We start from the raw sequence: 13,313 nt of genomic DNA on the forward strand, positions 1-13,313 counted from the left end.
CCAACTAACAAACCAGCGCTCACACGCGAACACGCTATACCACCCGCATGTCAACAAACAAACGACAAGCCAGCGCGCCAACCGACAATACAGTACTCCCCGCTGCACGAGCCCCCCCGCACACCACGCAACCCCCACCCCCCACACCCCCACGCCCCACAAAGACAATAAACGCCGGGGACCACACAAAAAAACAACGACAAAACACCCGGCACCGCACGGCACGCCACGCCCGAGCACAACAAAACACACACACAATGCCACACCACCCCAAAATGACAAAAACACACCACCACAACACACCACACAAAACAAACAAAAACCAAAACCACCGACAACGCACCACCAGACACCACACGAGAACCCACGCAACCGGCAAAACACCACAACACACGCACACACTACACAACACCACAACACATACACACACACACACCCACACGGGGTTCACACACCACACCCACAACAAACCAAACGCGCACGCGCGCACACACACCACGACACGCAACGCGACCCGCCACGCACGCCCACCCCACACCCCCCCACCTAACCCCAATGGCCAAACGCACGCACCACGCAACCCAACAAACAACCGCACCCCCACACGGACGCACACACCCCCCCACCCCCCCCAACCCCACCACATAACACTATCATAACTTACCCACATCAATATACATCTAATCATCTCCATATCTATATCTATATAATCTAAATACTACTAACCTATCATCTATATATATATATTATATCACCCTCTGCTATACTCTACATCTACTATATATGTTGTATCAACGGCCATCTCATTAACATGTCGTGTGTACTCGACTATCGACATACCACTCCTGTACGGGACTGTATACTGATATTCCAATGCGATCCGGCCGGGTTCAGTGCCCCATAAACAACGATAATTATCTATACATACTATACCCCTACCCTATACTATATATATATATATATACCTATACCTCATATATAACTGCCCTACATGTTATCATATAATATTATATTTGCGCCGAACATAATACACAATATGAGCTTGAGATCGACGTTGGAAGCAGAGAAGAAGGAGGAAGGGGAGGAGGGAGAAAAATTAGAGAAATATGCCGGAGAAGGAAAGGAAGGAGGAGGAGGAAGAAGATATAGGAGAGAAGGAGGAGAAATAGAAGCCGAGAAGGAGGAAGAGGGAGGAGTTATGATGCCCGGAAGAAGGAGGACACGATGGAGAGAGAGGAAAGGGGAGGGGGAAAGGAGGAATACGGCGGTCTGCGTGGAAAGAAGGCGAAAATGTACATCATTGCCATTTCCTCACGCACGCCATGCTCGCAGCACGCCACGCCACACCACACACCACCACACACAACACACAGCGCACGCACAGCGACACACGTACGCACGCACACGCCGAAGGTAGGCTAAAGACCATCCGCATGGCGCCAGCTTCACAGAGACCGCAAGCGTCAGCGTCACAGACACCGTCATCGTCAGCGTCAACGTCAGCGTCGGCGTCACAGAGACCGTCAGCATCAGCGTCAGCATCAACGTCTGCGCGTACTCACCGCGGCGATGACGAGGGGCTGGTCGCCCCCTCCGGAGAGCTCGAAACCCCACGGACCACCCCCGCTCAGGGTCACCGTTATCTTCTGCGTCGCCATGTTCGATCGCTCTCTCTGGCTGCTGCTGCTGCTGCTGTTGGTACTGCTGCTGCTGCTGCTGCTGCTGCTGCTGCTACTCGTTGTTTACGGGCACACGACGCGGGCTGGGACACGAACCAAGGATCCTGCTTGCCCGGCTGCAGCTGCCCTCCGCTTCCTACAGACACCCTCCTTCTGCGTTTAGCTGGCGAGGCTCGACGGGGCGCAGTGGGAACCGGGGGCACCGCATCGGGAATGGAAGACCCGGCAGGGGAAACGGGAAGCGAAGCGAGGGAAAGTTTAGACGTTCTAGAAGTTTTAGAATATTTATAGGGAGCATGCAGAGCAGAATAACTCAGAGCAAGCAGTAAGAGCTAAACCTGTGGCAGCAAGAGTTAAAGTGGTGGATCGTGCAGGTCATACGTGGTCATAGTCATGATCATATATCATCCTATATTATTTTATAGCGGCTACGTCTGCGATTGCATTTGTTTGTGGAGAAATGACGACGCCCTTGGATTACAGAAGGTGAAAGCAATTCAATATTGTTTGTTGATGCGGCTTCGTGATATCTGTTGTTAGAGAGGTGAGTCATTCATGCGCTTGTTATCGTAGATAAATATACAAATAAGCAATATACCTAATAAGATAATACATGATATATCATACATGAGAAACATGATATACGTGATGGATAATAAGCAATATACGGTATCTGCTGATCACGTAACTAGAACGATTCATTTACACACACGCACGCACGCACGCACGCACACACACGCACGCACGCACGCACGCACACGCACGCACGCACGCACGCACGCACACACACACACACACACGCACGCACACACACACACACACACATACACACACGCGTGCGGAGACAGAGTGGAAATATCAGAAGTGGAGTCTGGCAGCTAATGGTTCAGGTGTTAACTTTTTAGTATAGTGTAGTAGGGCAGAAGGACAGCTAAGGTTGGAGAATTGACAAAACCTCTGATCAAGATATCGGAACGTCCGCGTTTCTACATGCATTAAAATACACGTTCACAGTAATGTGTAGCAAATCGCCAATTAAAACAAAGCAAACAGTTGTCAATAGTATTAACCCAAAACGTAACATTTTAATATATCTGGACGCACATATATAATCCATGTTAACATGTATATATAATATAATATATATATTGATAGATATGAATTGCTGAAGCAGCAATGATCGTGAGAGATTACGTGCATACGAAGTTCGAATATCACGATCAGTTAGTGTCTTACAACAGCAAGCCCCTGTAAACCCAGCAAACAAAAGTACGTACCCCTGCCCCTACCGATAATAAACACACCTCTCCTTATGTGCAACATTCTGACTGCGAACATTCTCTCTTCCCGCACTCTAACAATAACCACGGTCTGGCATGGAAACGTATGATGTATATATATATATATAGGGGCCTAATGATATTATATTATATAGATATGTATATATAGAGAGAGAGAGAGAGAGGAGAGAGAGAGAGACGAGAGAGAGAGAAGACGAGAGTAGCAGAGCAGAGAGACTGAGACCGAGAGAGATGAGATGACGAGAGACAGAGCGCGAGAACGCACCCGAAGAGAGAGTGGGAGACGAGACAAAACAACGAGAAATGAGAGAGAGAAAGCTAGGAGAGCACCACGAGGTGAGCGACGGCGAGGAAGGGCTGAGAAAATTCAAAGGACGAGGAGAGAGAGTGGGGCAGAAGAAAGAGAAAAGTGCAGAGAGAGAGAGAAAGAAAGAGAGAGAGAGAGAGAGAGAAGAGAGAGAGAGAGAGAGAGGAGAGAAGAGAAAGGAAAGGCAGCGAGAGAGAGAGAGAGAGAGAGAGTGAGAGAGAGAGAGAGAGAGAGAGAGAGAGAGAGAGAGAGAGAGAGAGAGAGGCAGCGCGACTCCGCCATCGTTCAGTACAGGTGCTATACGTTCCATCCGTAGGAATACCAGAAGAACAAGGAAGAACTGTTGAAGATGACGGTCACAGTATATGCAGCTTACTTGCTGCACTATAGAAGACAGTCACTGCTAGTCACCTCAGGATGCAGGCGCATGCTCAGACACAAATGCAACAACCGAAACGACGAGTTATCAAACCACCACCCACCCAACCACCACCCACCCCCCCTGTTATTGCTAAAAGTTCTAGTTTGTTGCTCCCTAAAGGCCGGCGGCCATTGCCGACATTTTGACTTCAAACATTTCGTAGCAATGTTTCCATGAATGTTTCGGCAGTTGTTGCGGTGAAAATCGCCGAACCTTTGTTCGCGAACAATGCCGTTCTGAAGATCGGAGAATGTTTGAATCTCGAAGCATTGTTCGTCGAATGTTCGGTCATGTGGCGCTGAATGTCGAAGAAGAGCAACTCAGGAACATTTGTAAATGCCTATCACGCGGATTGGCCCACCACCACGACCTGTACCGATGCACTTGACTCTGTTAGCAACAGCAGCTACTAGACCGGCGCCACGAGGCTTGTTTCGGCTGGCAAAATGTTCGGGGCAATGTGCGCTGAGCATTGTTTACGCGCACATTGCAGACAAAAAACATTTGTTCGGGAAAATTGGTGTCGGGCTACTGTGCGCCTAGGCTTACCCCGCGCCGCGCGCTCCTGCACGGCTTCTCCCAACCACAGCTAAGCTAAAAAAGATAACAACGTCCCACCTTGCATATTATTGCTATATTGGTCAAGCTACATCAGTTTTTCACCACACCATACTGTCAACCTTGCGGCACTTAGTCGCTAAGCAGCGTTTTAGTACCTCCCTATCTCGACGCTGATTGGCTCTGGGCTTCTGCCAATCACTCCAGGTGGGTGGGGCAATCTCAACAATAATTGATTATGCTAATGATACAGATATGTAAATCATACTTGAAGCGAATGATTTCTGTAAAATAAATACTTATATAGAATCATGTCTTATATAGTACAGAATAGTTATAAAACGTGTCATCGAACCATTGACAAAAATATACTCTTATGCAAGCATATATAGCAGCATAATATCAAGAGCGTATTAAGCGCATACTTTATATTAAGCATACCTGATACGCTCTTAATAATATTCGCGTCAACTGCCACCGAGACAACGGGTATTTATAACAGCGTAAAACAGTCTTCGAATCTATACACGTGTACATATCATACAAGCATGAGTATATATATATATATAATAATCATACAATATTATATAATATATGAGAGTGTAGCATATGCATCAGCATTCATGCAGTATGAGGTACTCCCCAACACAGTAGCACCATCTTCAATTCATCTCCGTAATTTAAATTTCATTCATTAGAAATAATTAAATTACATACCCATTCATTCATTCATTCAATCAATATAAATCAGTAAAATACATTACAGTTCATTAAATTTCATTCAATACAAATCAGAAAGCGACTGATTTTGACCCTCGACGAATGCATCACGTTTTCTAAGAATCGAGAAATACCACAGGTGTAAAAATAGCAGATACACATCTTATAAAAAAGATATCTGTATATAAAAAAAAGGCGAAGATCCACAGTATGACGCATGATAATGCGCAGATGATAAACTTGTTGATGTTGTTTATATATCATCGATAGTTGCAGCCTTATGTCCCAGCCAGCTACGAGGGAGATGAAGAACTAACGAATAAACCACACCACTAGAGACCATGTCTAGTGGTCCAGACACTGACACACACGCGCACCTACACGCGCACGCACGCACGCACGCACCCACACATGCACCCACACACGCACGGATGCATGCGCGCACGTGCACTCGCGTGTACGAACGCACACTGAAGGCTGATGCATGTACACAGGTACGCACGCACGCACGCACGCACGCACACACACACACACATGCACTATCTTACAGGTACGACCCCACCGCCCCCCCACCGCTGCGGACCCAGACATCACGAAGACATCTGACGCTCAGCAAACTGCGTAACCCTCAAGGTTGAGTGCGTGACCTTGATGGTAACGCTGACCTTGACTGCAATGCTTGACCTTAAAGTGCATTCCGTGAGCTAATTGGTCCTCCAGTCAGCGACGAACGCTACGGGCTGACACGTACATGCGGCGAATATGTCGCCCTGTTCATATCGATATCATGTTCCGCGATCATGTTCCGTGGCACGTTCGCGTCTGTCTTCACATCGCTGTGTTCGTGTTGCCACGTTTGCGTCGCTACGTTCTTATCGATATTATGTTCCGCGACGATGTTCCGTGGTATGTTCACGTCGCTAAGTTCTTATCGATGTGTTGCTCAAGGATGTTCCGTGGTATGTTCACGTTGCTAAGTTCTTATCGATGTGTTGCGCAGCGATGTTCCGTGGCACGCTCATGTCGCTATGTTCTTATAAATATTATGTTCCGCGACCATGTTCCGTCGCACGCTCACGTCTGTGTTCAAATCACCGTGTTCACATTGCTGTGTTCACGTCGCTGTGTTCTTATCGATATGTTCGGCAAGCATGTTCCATGGCACGTTCACGTAGCTATGTTCTCATCAATGATATGTTCTGCGACCATGTTCCGTGGCACGTTCACGCCTGTGTTCAAATCACCGTGTTCACATTGCTGTGTTCACGTCGCTGTGTTCTTATCGATATGTTCCACGAGCATGTTCCATGGCACGTTCACGTAGCTATGTTCTCATCAATGATATGTTCCACGAGCATGTTCCTTGGCAAGTTGCTACATTCGTGCTGCTATGTTCCACGAGCATGTTCCTTGGCAAGTTGTTCGCACGTACGCGTGGCGGCGTTCACTCAGCGTTTCGTCTGCGCGATGGAACCCTCGGCGGTAGTTCAGGCACGTCTGCAACAATGAAGCAAGCAGACGATGCGGTCACACGATGCGGTCACGCGACACGCGACACGACACTGTGAATGGCGACATGGTGACGCGACGCAGCGACAGATTGGTAACATCACTTCACGCATGGGATGCGACACGCGGCGGTGACGCGATAAGGTTGATGTAACACACGCACGGCGACACGACACGGTGACACGAATGGTGACAGCGACACACGCGACACGTAACAGCAACATGAAACGGTGACCATGCATTACATGGTGACACAACACGGTGACCACGAACACAGCAAGCAGTGAAACGGTGACACATGGGAGTGACACGAGACACGGTGACGCACGTAAACAGCAACATGAAAGCAGGTGGCACGACAAGCGTGACACGAACATGGCAGCAGGGAAACGACACAGCACATGAAACGGTGACACGGACCGGACACGGCGACACGAGGGTTGACACGAACACGGCGTCACGAAACGAGACACGACAAGGCAACATGAAACGGTGACATAACCCAGTGATGTACACCATGCGGTGACTTACGACACGGTGACCTAACACACCGACATGGTGGATTGCGACACGGTGAACAGCGCACACGGGGTGACGCATCGACAGCGGTCAGTGCTTGAGTCACAACGACTGGGATCACAGTGATCAGCTAGCTACCGTGCCTGGCCACTACACGCCGGGCTCCTGTCGGCTTACCCTTCCGTCGCCAGTCGGCGCCGCTGGCGCCCCTCGCTGAGCTGGGACTCCGCGATCCTATCAGCAAGGTGCCTTTCGCGATGGTCCCCTGAAGCAGCGGCATTCGCAGTTACTACCCCCACCCCCAAACTCACATTACGACCACGACCCCCGCCCCCCCACGGTCCGCCCGCTCGCCCCCGGCAGGCCCACTCATATTACCGAGACCGACTCGAAGCCGCAACTCATATTACTGACCCTCACCCCACCTCATATTACCCCACGACGACGCACTTACATTACACCCCGCACGCCGCACTCATATTACCAGACGGCACACACCCAGCACTCCACCCCGATTTACAACATTCATTATCCCACCCACACACGCGACGTGCACATTTACAACCCATTTCCACTACCTACGAGACCCCCCAAAAAACGTAACGGCCCCTCCTCTCCTTACTGCGGAGCCGCTCTAGTGTAAAATCTGGCGTCGCTCACGTGATTGCGAGCCTGAGCGATGTGCTCTGGCGCGATTCATGACGGCAGTACGCGCATTCTCGGCTTTTCCCCGCCGCCAAAGAAAAACCGGCCGAGAAAAAAACGAACGAAAACAGGGGCGGACCGAACTAGATGTTAGCGCACGATGGTATTAGGCCGTCTGCCGTTTAACGAGAAACGCGGACGGCGCCGAAAATTTTCTTTACGGTAGATTGCACGAGAACGCTGCTCCTCGTTTTCCCACCGCTTGTTTTTTTTTGGGTGTTTTTACGCGATAACATTCACTTATACAGTCGGTTTTGTGTTAGCTGTCGCGCCCCCGTTTCCGCCCCCCCCGCTTCTAAGCACAAACAACGACACTCACTTTTGTTAAAAAAAAAAAACTGTCTGTAAAGGACACTTGGTGTTTTCCTCGGTGGGCGGCAATTATTAGCAGTGAACTCACCTCTAGATAGGGGAACGGCACCGGGGTCTCTATAGAACGGCCACCTCTATAGAATGGACACTTCTATAGAATGGTCACCTCTATAGAATGGATACCTCTAACCCAAGGACACGTTGGGGTTTCCTCTTGAGTCTGCCTCATAGCTCACGTTCGATTCTACTTCGATTTATTACTGATACACTGCAAATCATTATAAATTAATCGCGTAATTAGTGATGCGGGGAATTTTTTAATTGCCCTATCTAACCCCTCTAATAAATAAAGTAACCATATTATTTAAAAAATCGAGCCTTTGAGCAGAAAGTCTGGATTTAATCAGAGGAGCTAACTTTACAATCTACTTATTTTACTTCATACTATCTACAATTGTTAATTGGATCTAAAAAGGAAGTGGATCTAAGGGGGAAGGGGATCTAAGGGGAAGGGATCTAAGGGGGAAGGGGATTAAGGGGAAGGGGATCTAAGGGGGAAGGGAATTACAGGGGAAGGGGATCTAAGGGGAGGGGATACTAAGGAAGGGGATCTAAGAGAGAAGGGATCTAAGGGGAAATAGGATCTAAGATCGAATTTCCACATAAATCCCAATAATAAAAACAATAATCATAAGTAATAAATATAAATATAATAATTAATAAATAATAATAATAATAATAAATAATAATAGTCAGGTTCTGCATTGTGAGAGTCAGTGGTGCTATAGATGGCTAACTGGGCTGGCGAGCGCGTGACGTATGAGCGGGCCCGCGGGCGGACAGACGGAATGTCCGACCGTCCTCCGGTCGCTCGACTGAAAAAACAGTGAACAGCGGCTCGGTACACATGACGCTCGAGAAACAGACTCAAAGAGGGTCAGTCGAGCGGTGCAGGATCAACCAGAGGTTAGTCAGCGAGGGGGGGGGGGGGGGGGGGGGGCGGGGGGGGGGGGGGGGGGGGGGGTGGGTGAACAAAGATGCGTAGATGGATTCAGGCTCACCGCCGTGAATCTGCCATTCTGCGTTTGCGTGGACTGCAGCTACTATATTCCCGCCTACTCCACCTTTTCTTCTCTCGCGCTCTCCTCACGACCTTTCATACCTCCCGCTCTCGCTCCTCCTTGTGCTCCTCCCTCCCTCCTTGTCCTATCTTGCTTTTTTTTTTTTGCCTCCTCCTCTCCTTGTCTATTGTCCTACTCCTCTCCCAGCGCCCGCCTTCGGTCTTCCTCTACAGCTCTCCTCGCTCTTCGCCTCTCTCCCTTTCCTCCTCCTCACTTTTCTTCGCTTCGGTGGTGTTCGCTCCAAGGGCTGCAGTGGTAGGGGCCAGCTAGCGACTCTCTCTGTATTATTCCTCCTTCGGCACTTCCTCCTCCTCTCTCCTCCTCCTCCTCCTCTCTCTGCCTCCTCCTCTCCTCCTCCTACTCTCCTCTCCCTGTAGCGTACTCCACCTAGCCACTATGGCTCGCTTCCCCCTCCTTCTCCTGCTGCGTCCCCTCCTCCTTGTCCTCCTCCTGCCTCCTCTTCCTTGTCCTACTCCTCCTCCCTCCTCCCTCTTGTCCTCCTCTCCCCTCCTCCTCTAGACTCGTCGCTCCTCATCCTTCGCTCCTCCTCCTCTCCTCTACCCGCTCTCCTCCTGTTCTTCCATCACCCTGACCACTATGGCTCCCCCACCGTCCTTCTTCTAACTCATCATCGTCTGCCCTGTAGCTACTCCACCCTGAGTAGCTATGGTTCCTCCTCCGCTCCTCTTCATGCCTCCACCCTCCTCCCTCGCCAATCCCTCCTCCTCTCATTCCTCGCCTCCTCCTCTTCCCTTTCATCCTGCTCTCCTCTTTCGCCTCCTCTTCATCCTCCTCCCTGCCCTCTACTCCTCTGCTGCTACCTCCTAACTATTATGGCTCTCTCCCTCTTCCTCTCCTCCCCCTCCCCGCCTCCTCCATCCTCCCTAGTATCTTATGTCTGCCACTGCTCTGCTCTACGGCTGTCGTGCCCTCACCACCGCTGGGAAGGTAACGTACCAGGTTCGTGGAGGCCGTTCAGGTGTCCCGGGTCGAGGCAGGCAGCGTCTGCGAAACACGAATGAGGGGGTGTGTTGCATGCGTCGATCAAGGTCGGCGCGCACGCACAACACACACACCCGCACTGCACGCACCACACCACCTAGCCACGCGGCCCACGCGCAACACACGATCGCACACGTGCGCACACACTCCTACAGCGCGCACTAGCACGCGCACATCATACTCATCACAGCACACGCACGCATTGCACCGCCCAACGGCGCTCGCACAGCACACACACTACAGTCACACAACCCACAGCCCCACAAGTGACACCCATCACCACACGTGCACACAAACGCGCGTGCACAGCAGTCATGGCACACGTACGACAAGCACGCACGCATAGCAGCCACACACGTACCATGACAGAGTTCAATGCACGGCCGCGCATGCCACACATGGCACAGCACACAAACACAACAAGACAGACGCACTTGGGTGAAATTAATGGGATTCCATCTTCAATCATGCAAAAGCTGTAAGAATCAGAATATAATAGTCTTCATCGTATACACTCGTCGTATAAAGGCTCAGCATTTCAAATCCAAGAACGTAAAATGCTCTAAAAATGTTACTGAATGTAGAATACTAAAAATATGTAACTCCTGTGTAATAATATGTAATCTAACATATGTAATAATGTAGACACCAACAATGGTGGGACCCGTTGACAGTGTGAAGATGACTAACACGAGAACCGTCATCAGTCATGCACTGGTCAGGGTTGATAGAATGAAGTAGATAAAATATATACATATAGAAATATATAATATATAATATAATATATGAGAGATAATCAANACACACGCACAACACACGCACACACGCACACACACGCACACACGCACACACGTACACACACGCATGTTGTTGTTGTTGTTGTTGTTGTTGTTGTTGTTGTCACCTTTTAGCAACCCATCCATCGCGAGGTACTCATTCTCATCCTCATCATCGAAATCCTTTGCATCCTCATCTGCAATTATAAGCTAGGTGATTACTGTCAATAATTCAATATCTCAATCTTCATATATATATATATATATACACAGTCACACACGCATGCACACACATACGCACGCACATGCACACGCACACGCACACACATACACACACGCACACACACACGTATAAATACAGACACATATATAAAGAGAACAACGAAAACAACTGAAGACCACGTCTTCTTTAGATTGAAAATAAGACTGGCAAAAAATATAAAAAACAAAAATAACGGTTTTCAGTAGTTTTCAGTATTTCAGTAAATGAGTTTTCAGTATTTCAGTAAATGAACGTTGAAAACTAATGCGTAACTGAATTCTTACGACTAACTGAACACTAACGAGTAAATTAATGCTAATGAGTAAATGAACGTTAACGACTAAGTGAAAACAAACGAGTAACTGAACGCTAACGAGTAAGTTAATGCTAACGAGTTCATTAACGCTAACGAGGCTACGAGTATGTACCTTGGGCGTCGGCTCCCATCTGCTCATACACATCTTCAACAGAGGCCTACAATGCACAACAACAACAACAACAACAACAACAACAACAATAACAACTTAGAAATCAAAATCACGCAAAAAAGAGGCGAACTAGAAATGAGAGCTACGACACGAAATGCGTCAAATCAACACGATGCAACTTCTAGTAGGGTGCATGCAACGACGCAACATTGCTAGCCAATGTTGTACAGCGCCATCTGCTGGGGAGTGGCATGTTTTAGAGCGCCCTCTACAGGCCACAGCCGCGGCTGCACCCTTCAACTGCAAACTTCATGCCTATAGCTGGGTTTACACTATCAACTTTCTGTTGAAAAGTTAACGAGTTGATCAACTTTTCAACTAATCGACCGAAAATCGGCTGTGTAAACGTAACATTTGAGCAATAGCAACTCGATAGCAAGTTGATGAGTGCTTAGAACATTCGTTCTATTTTGATCAACTTTTGGTCAGCAAGTTGATAAGTTTTTACCACTCAGCAAATGTTGAAGTTTGCTGACTCGCAGTCAATAATGCAAAAAATTTGAACTGATAGAGAGGTTGATAAAATGTTGAAAATTTTCTAGACTCGCGTCAATAACGCAAAAACTTTGAACATCTGATAGAGAGGTTGACAGAATGCTGAAAAGTTCATCAATGCGTCGACTTTTCCATAGTGTAAAGCCAGCGAAAGTCGTGCAATTACTGACTAAACGTTATGACACCTCGCTGTCTCAACTCGTGTCTCATTCATGTCTCAACTCGTGTCTCGACTCGTTCTCGACTAGTGTCTCGGCCTTGCTGTCTAAACTCATGTCTCACTCATGTGTCGACTTGTGTCTCAACTCGTGCCTCAACCTTGCTGTCTCAACTCGTGTCTCAACTCGTGTCTCAACCCCGGCATCTCACCTCCTCCTTCTCATCAGCATCTGCGGCAGCGGCAGGCGCAGCGGCGGGCTCGGCGGCAGGGGGCGCCACCAGCACCTCCGCGACCGCGCCGTGTCCCAGCCTGCGCGCGAGTTCCGCCGGCGTCTCGTTGTCGCGGTTACGCACGCGCAGCGCCGCCCTGGCGGCGGGCATGCGCACTAGTGCCGCGCACAGCTGGGAGAGATTGTAGAGGGCACAGAAGTGAAGCAGCGTGGGAGCGGCGCGTGGCGAGTGCACGTCTGAAACCAACAAATGAGCATCCGTGAACAACAAGCGAGCATCTGTTTAATTATAATCAATAATAGATAATAATAATTATTATTATAGTTGATAATACACAATAATAATCATAATTTAATCATTAATATACAACAATAATTACACTTGTTAATCGACAATAATAATTACGATCGTTAACAGACAACGACGATTACACTCGTTAAAGCACGCCGGTGATTAACGCTCGTTAGCAGCGGTAACCTCTCCCGCTCGTCTCACCTGTCTTGGCGTTCAAAAGGAAGCTGTCAAGAGAAGGAAGCTGATGCGGGGGTGGCGCGGAGGAAGCCTGCAGAGTCTCCGTCAGCTTCTGATCAAGCTCAGCAACATCGTACTGCGGGTCCAGACCTACGCGTAACATACGTACGATTATTACAGATCCTTACATTTACAGTTAGTTATGTTTACATGTAACGTATGCATGTATGTACGTTCATTACAGAACCTTACACGTAACATGTGTATGATTATTACA

At 48.7% G+C, this 13,313-nt stretch overlaps 1 protein-coding gene across 1 annotated transcript in view; it reads right to left on the reverse strand.

Annotated features, from left to right (window-relative positions):
- Positions 1-12,526: 12,526 nt before the first annotated feature.
- LOC106819450 overlaps positions 12,527-13,313 on the reverse strand; it is a 1,773-nt gene continuing 986 nt past the window's right edge. The window contains exons 2-3 of the mRNA XM_014824082.1: positions 13,061-13,186; positions 12,527-12,801 (exon numbers count right to left, since the gene is read on the reverse strand). Of these exons, the coding sequence (XP_014679568.1) occupies positions 12,527-12,801; positions 13,061-13,186 (401 nt within the window). The remainder of the gene's footprint in view (positions 12,802-13,060; positions 13,187-13,313) is intronic.

This window comes from Priapulus caudatus, unplaced genomic scaffold (genome assembly GCF_000485595.1).
Source record: "Priapulus caudatus unplaced genomic scaffold, Priapulus_caudatus-5.0.1 Scaffold3466, whole genome shotgun sequence".
Classification (NCBI taxonomy): domain Eukaryota; kingdom Metazoa; phylum Priapulida; class Priapulimorpha; order Priapulimorphida; family Priapulidae; genus Priapulus; species Priapulus caudatus.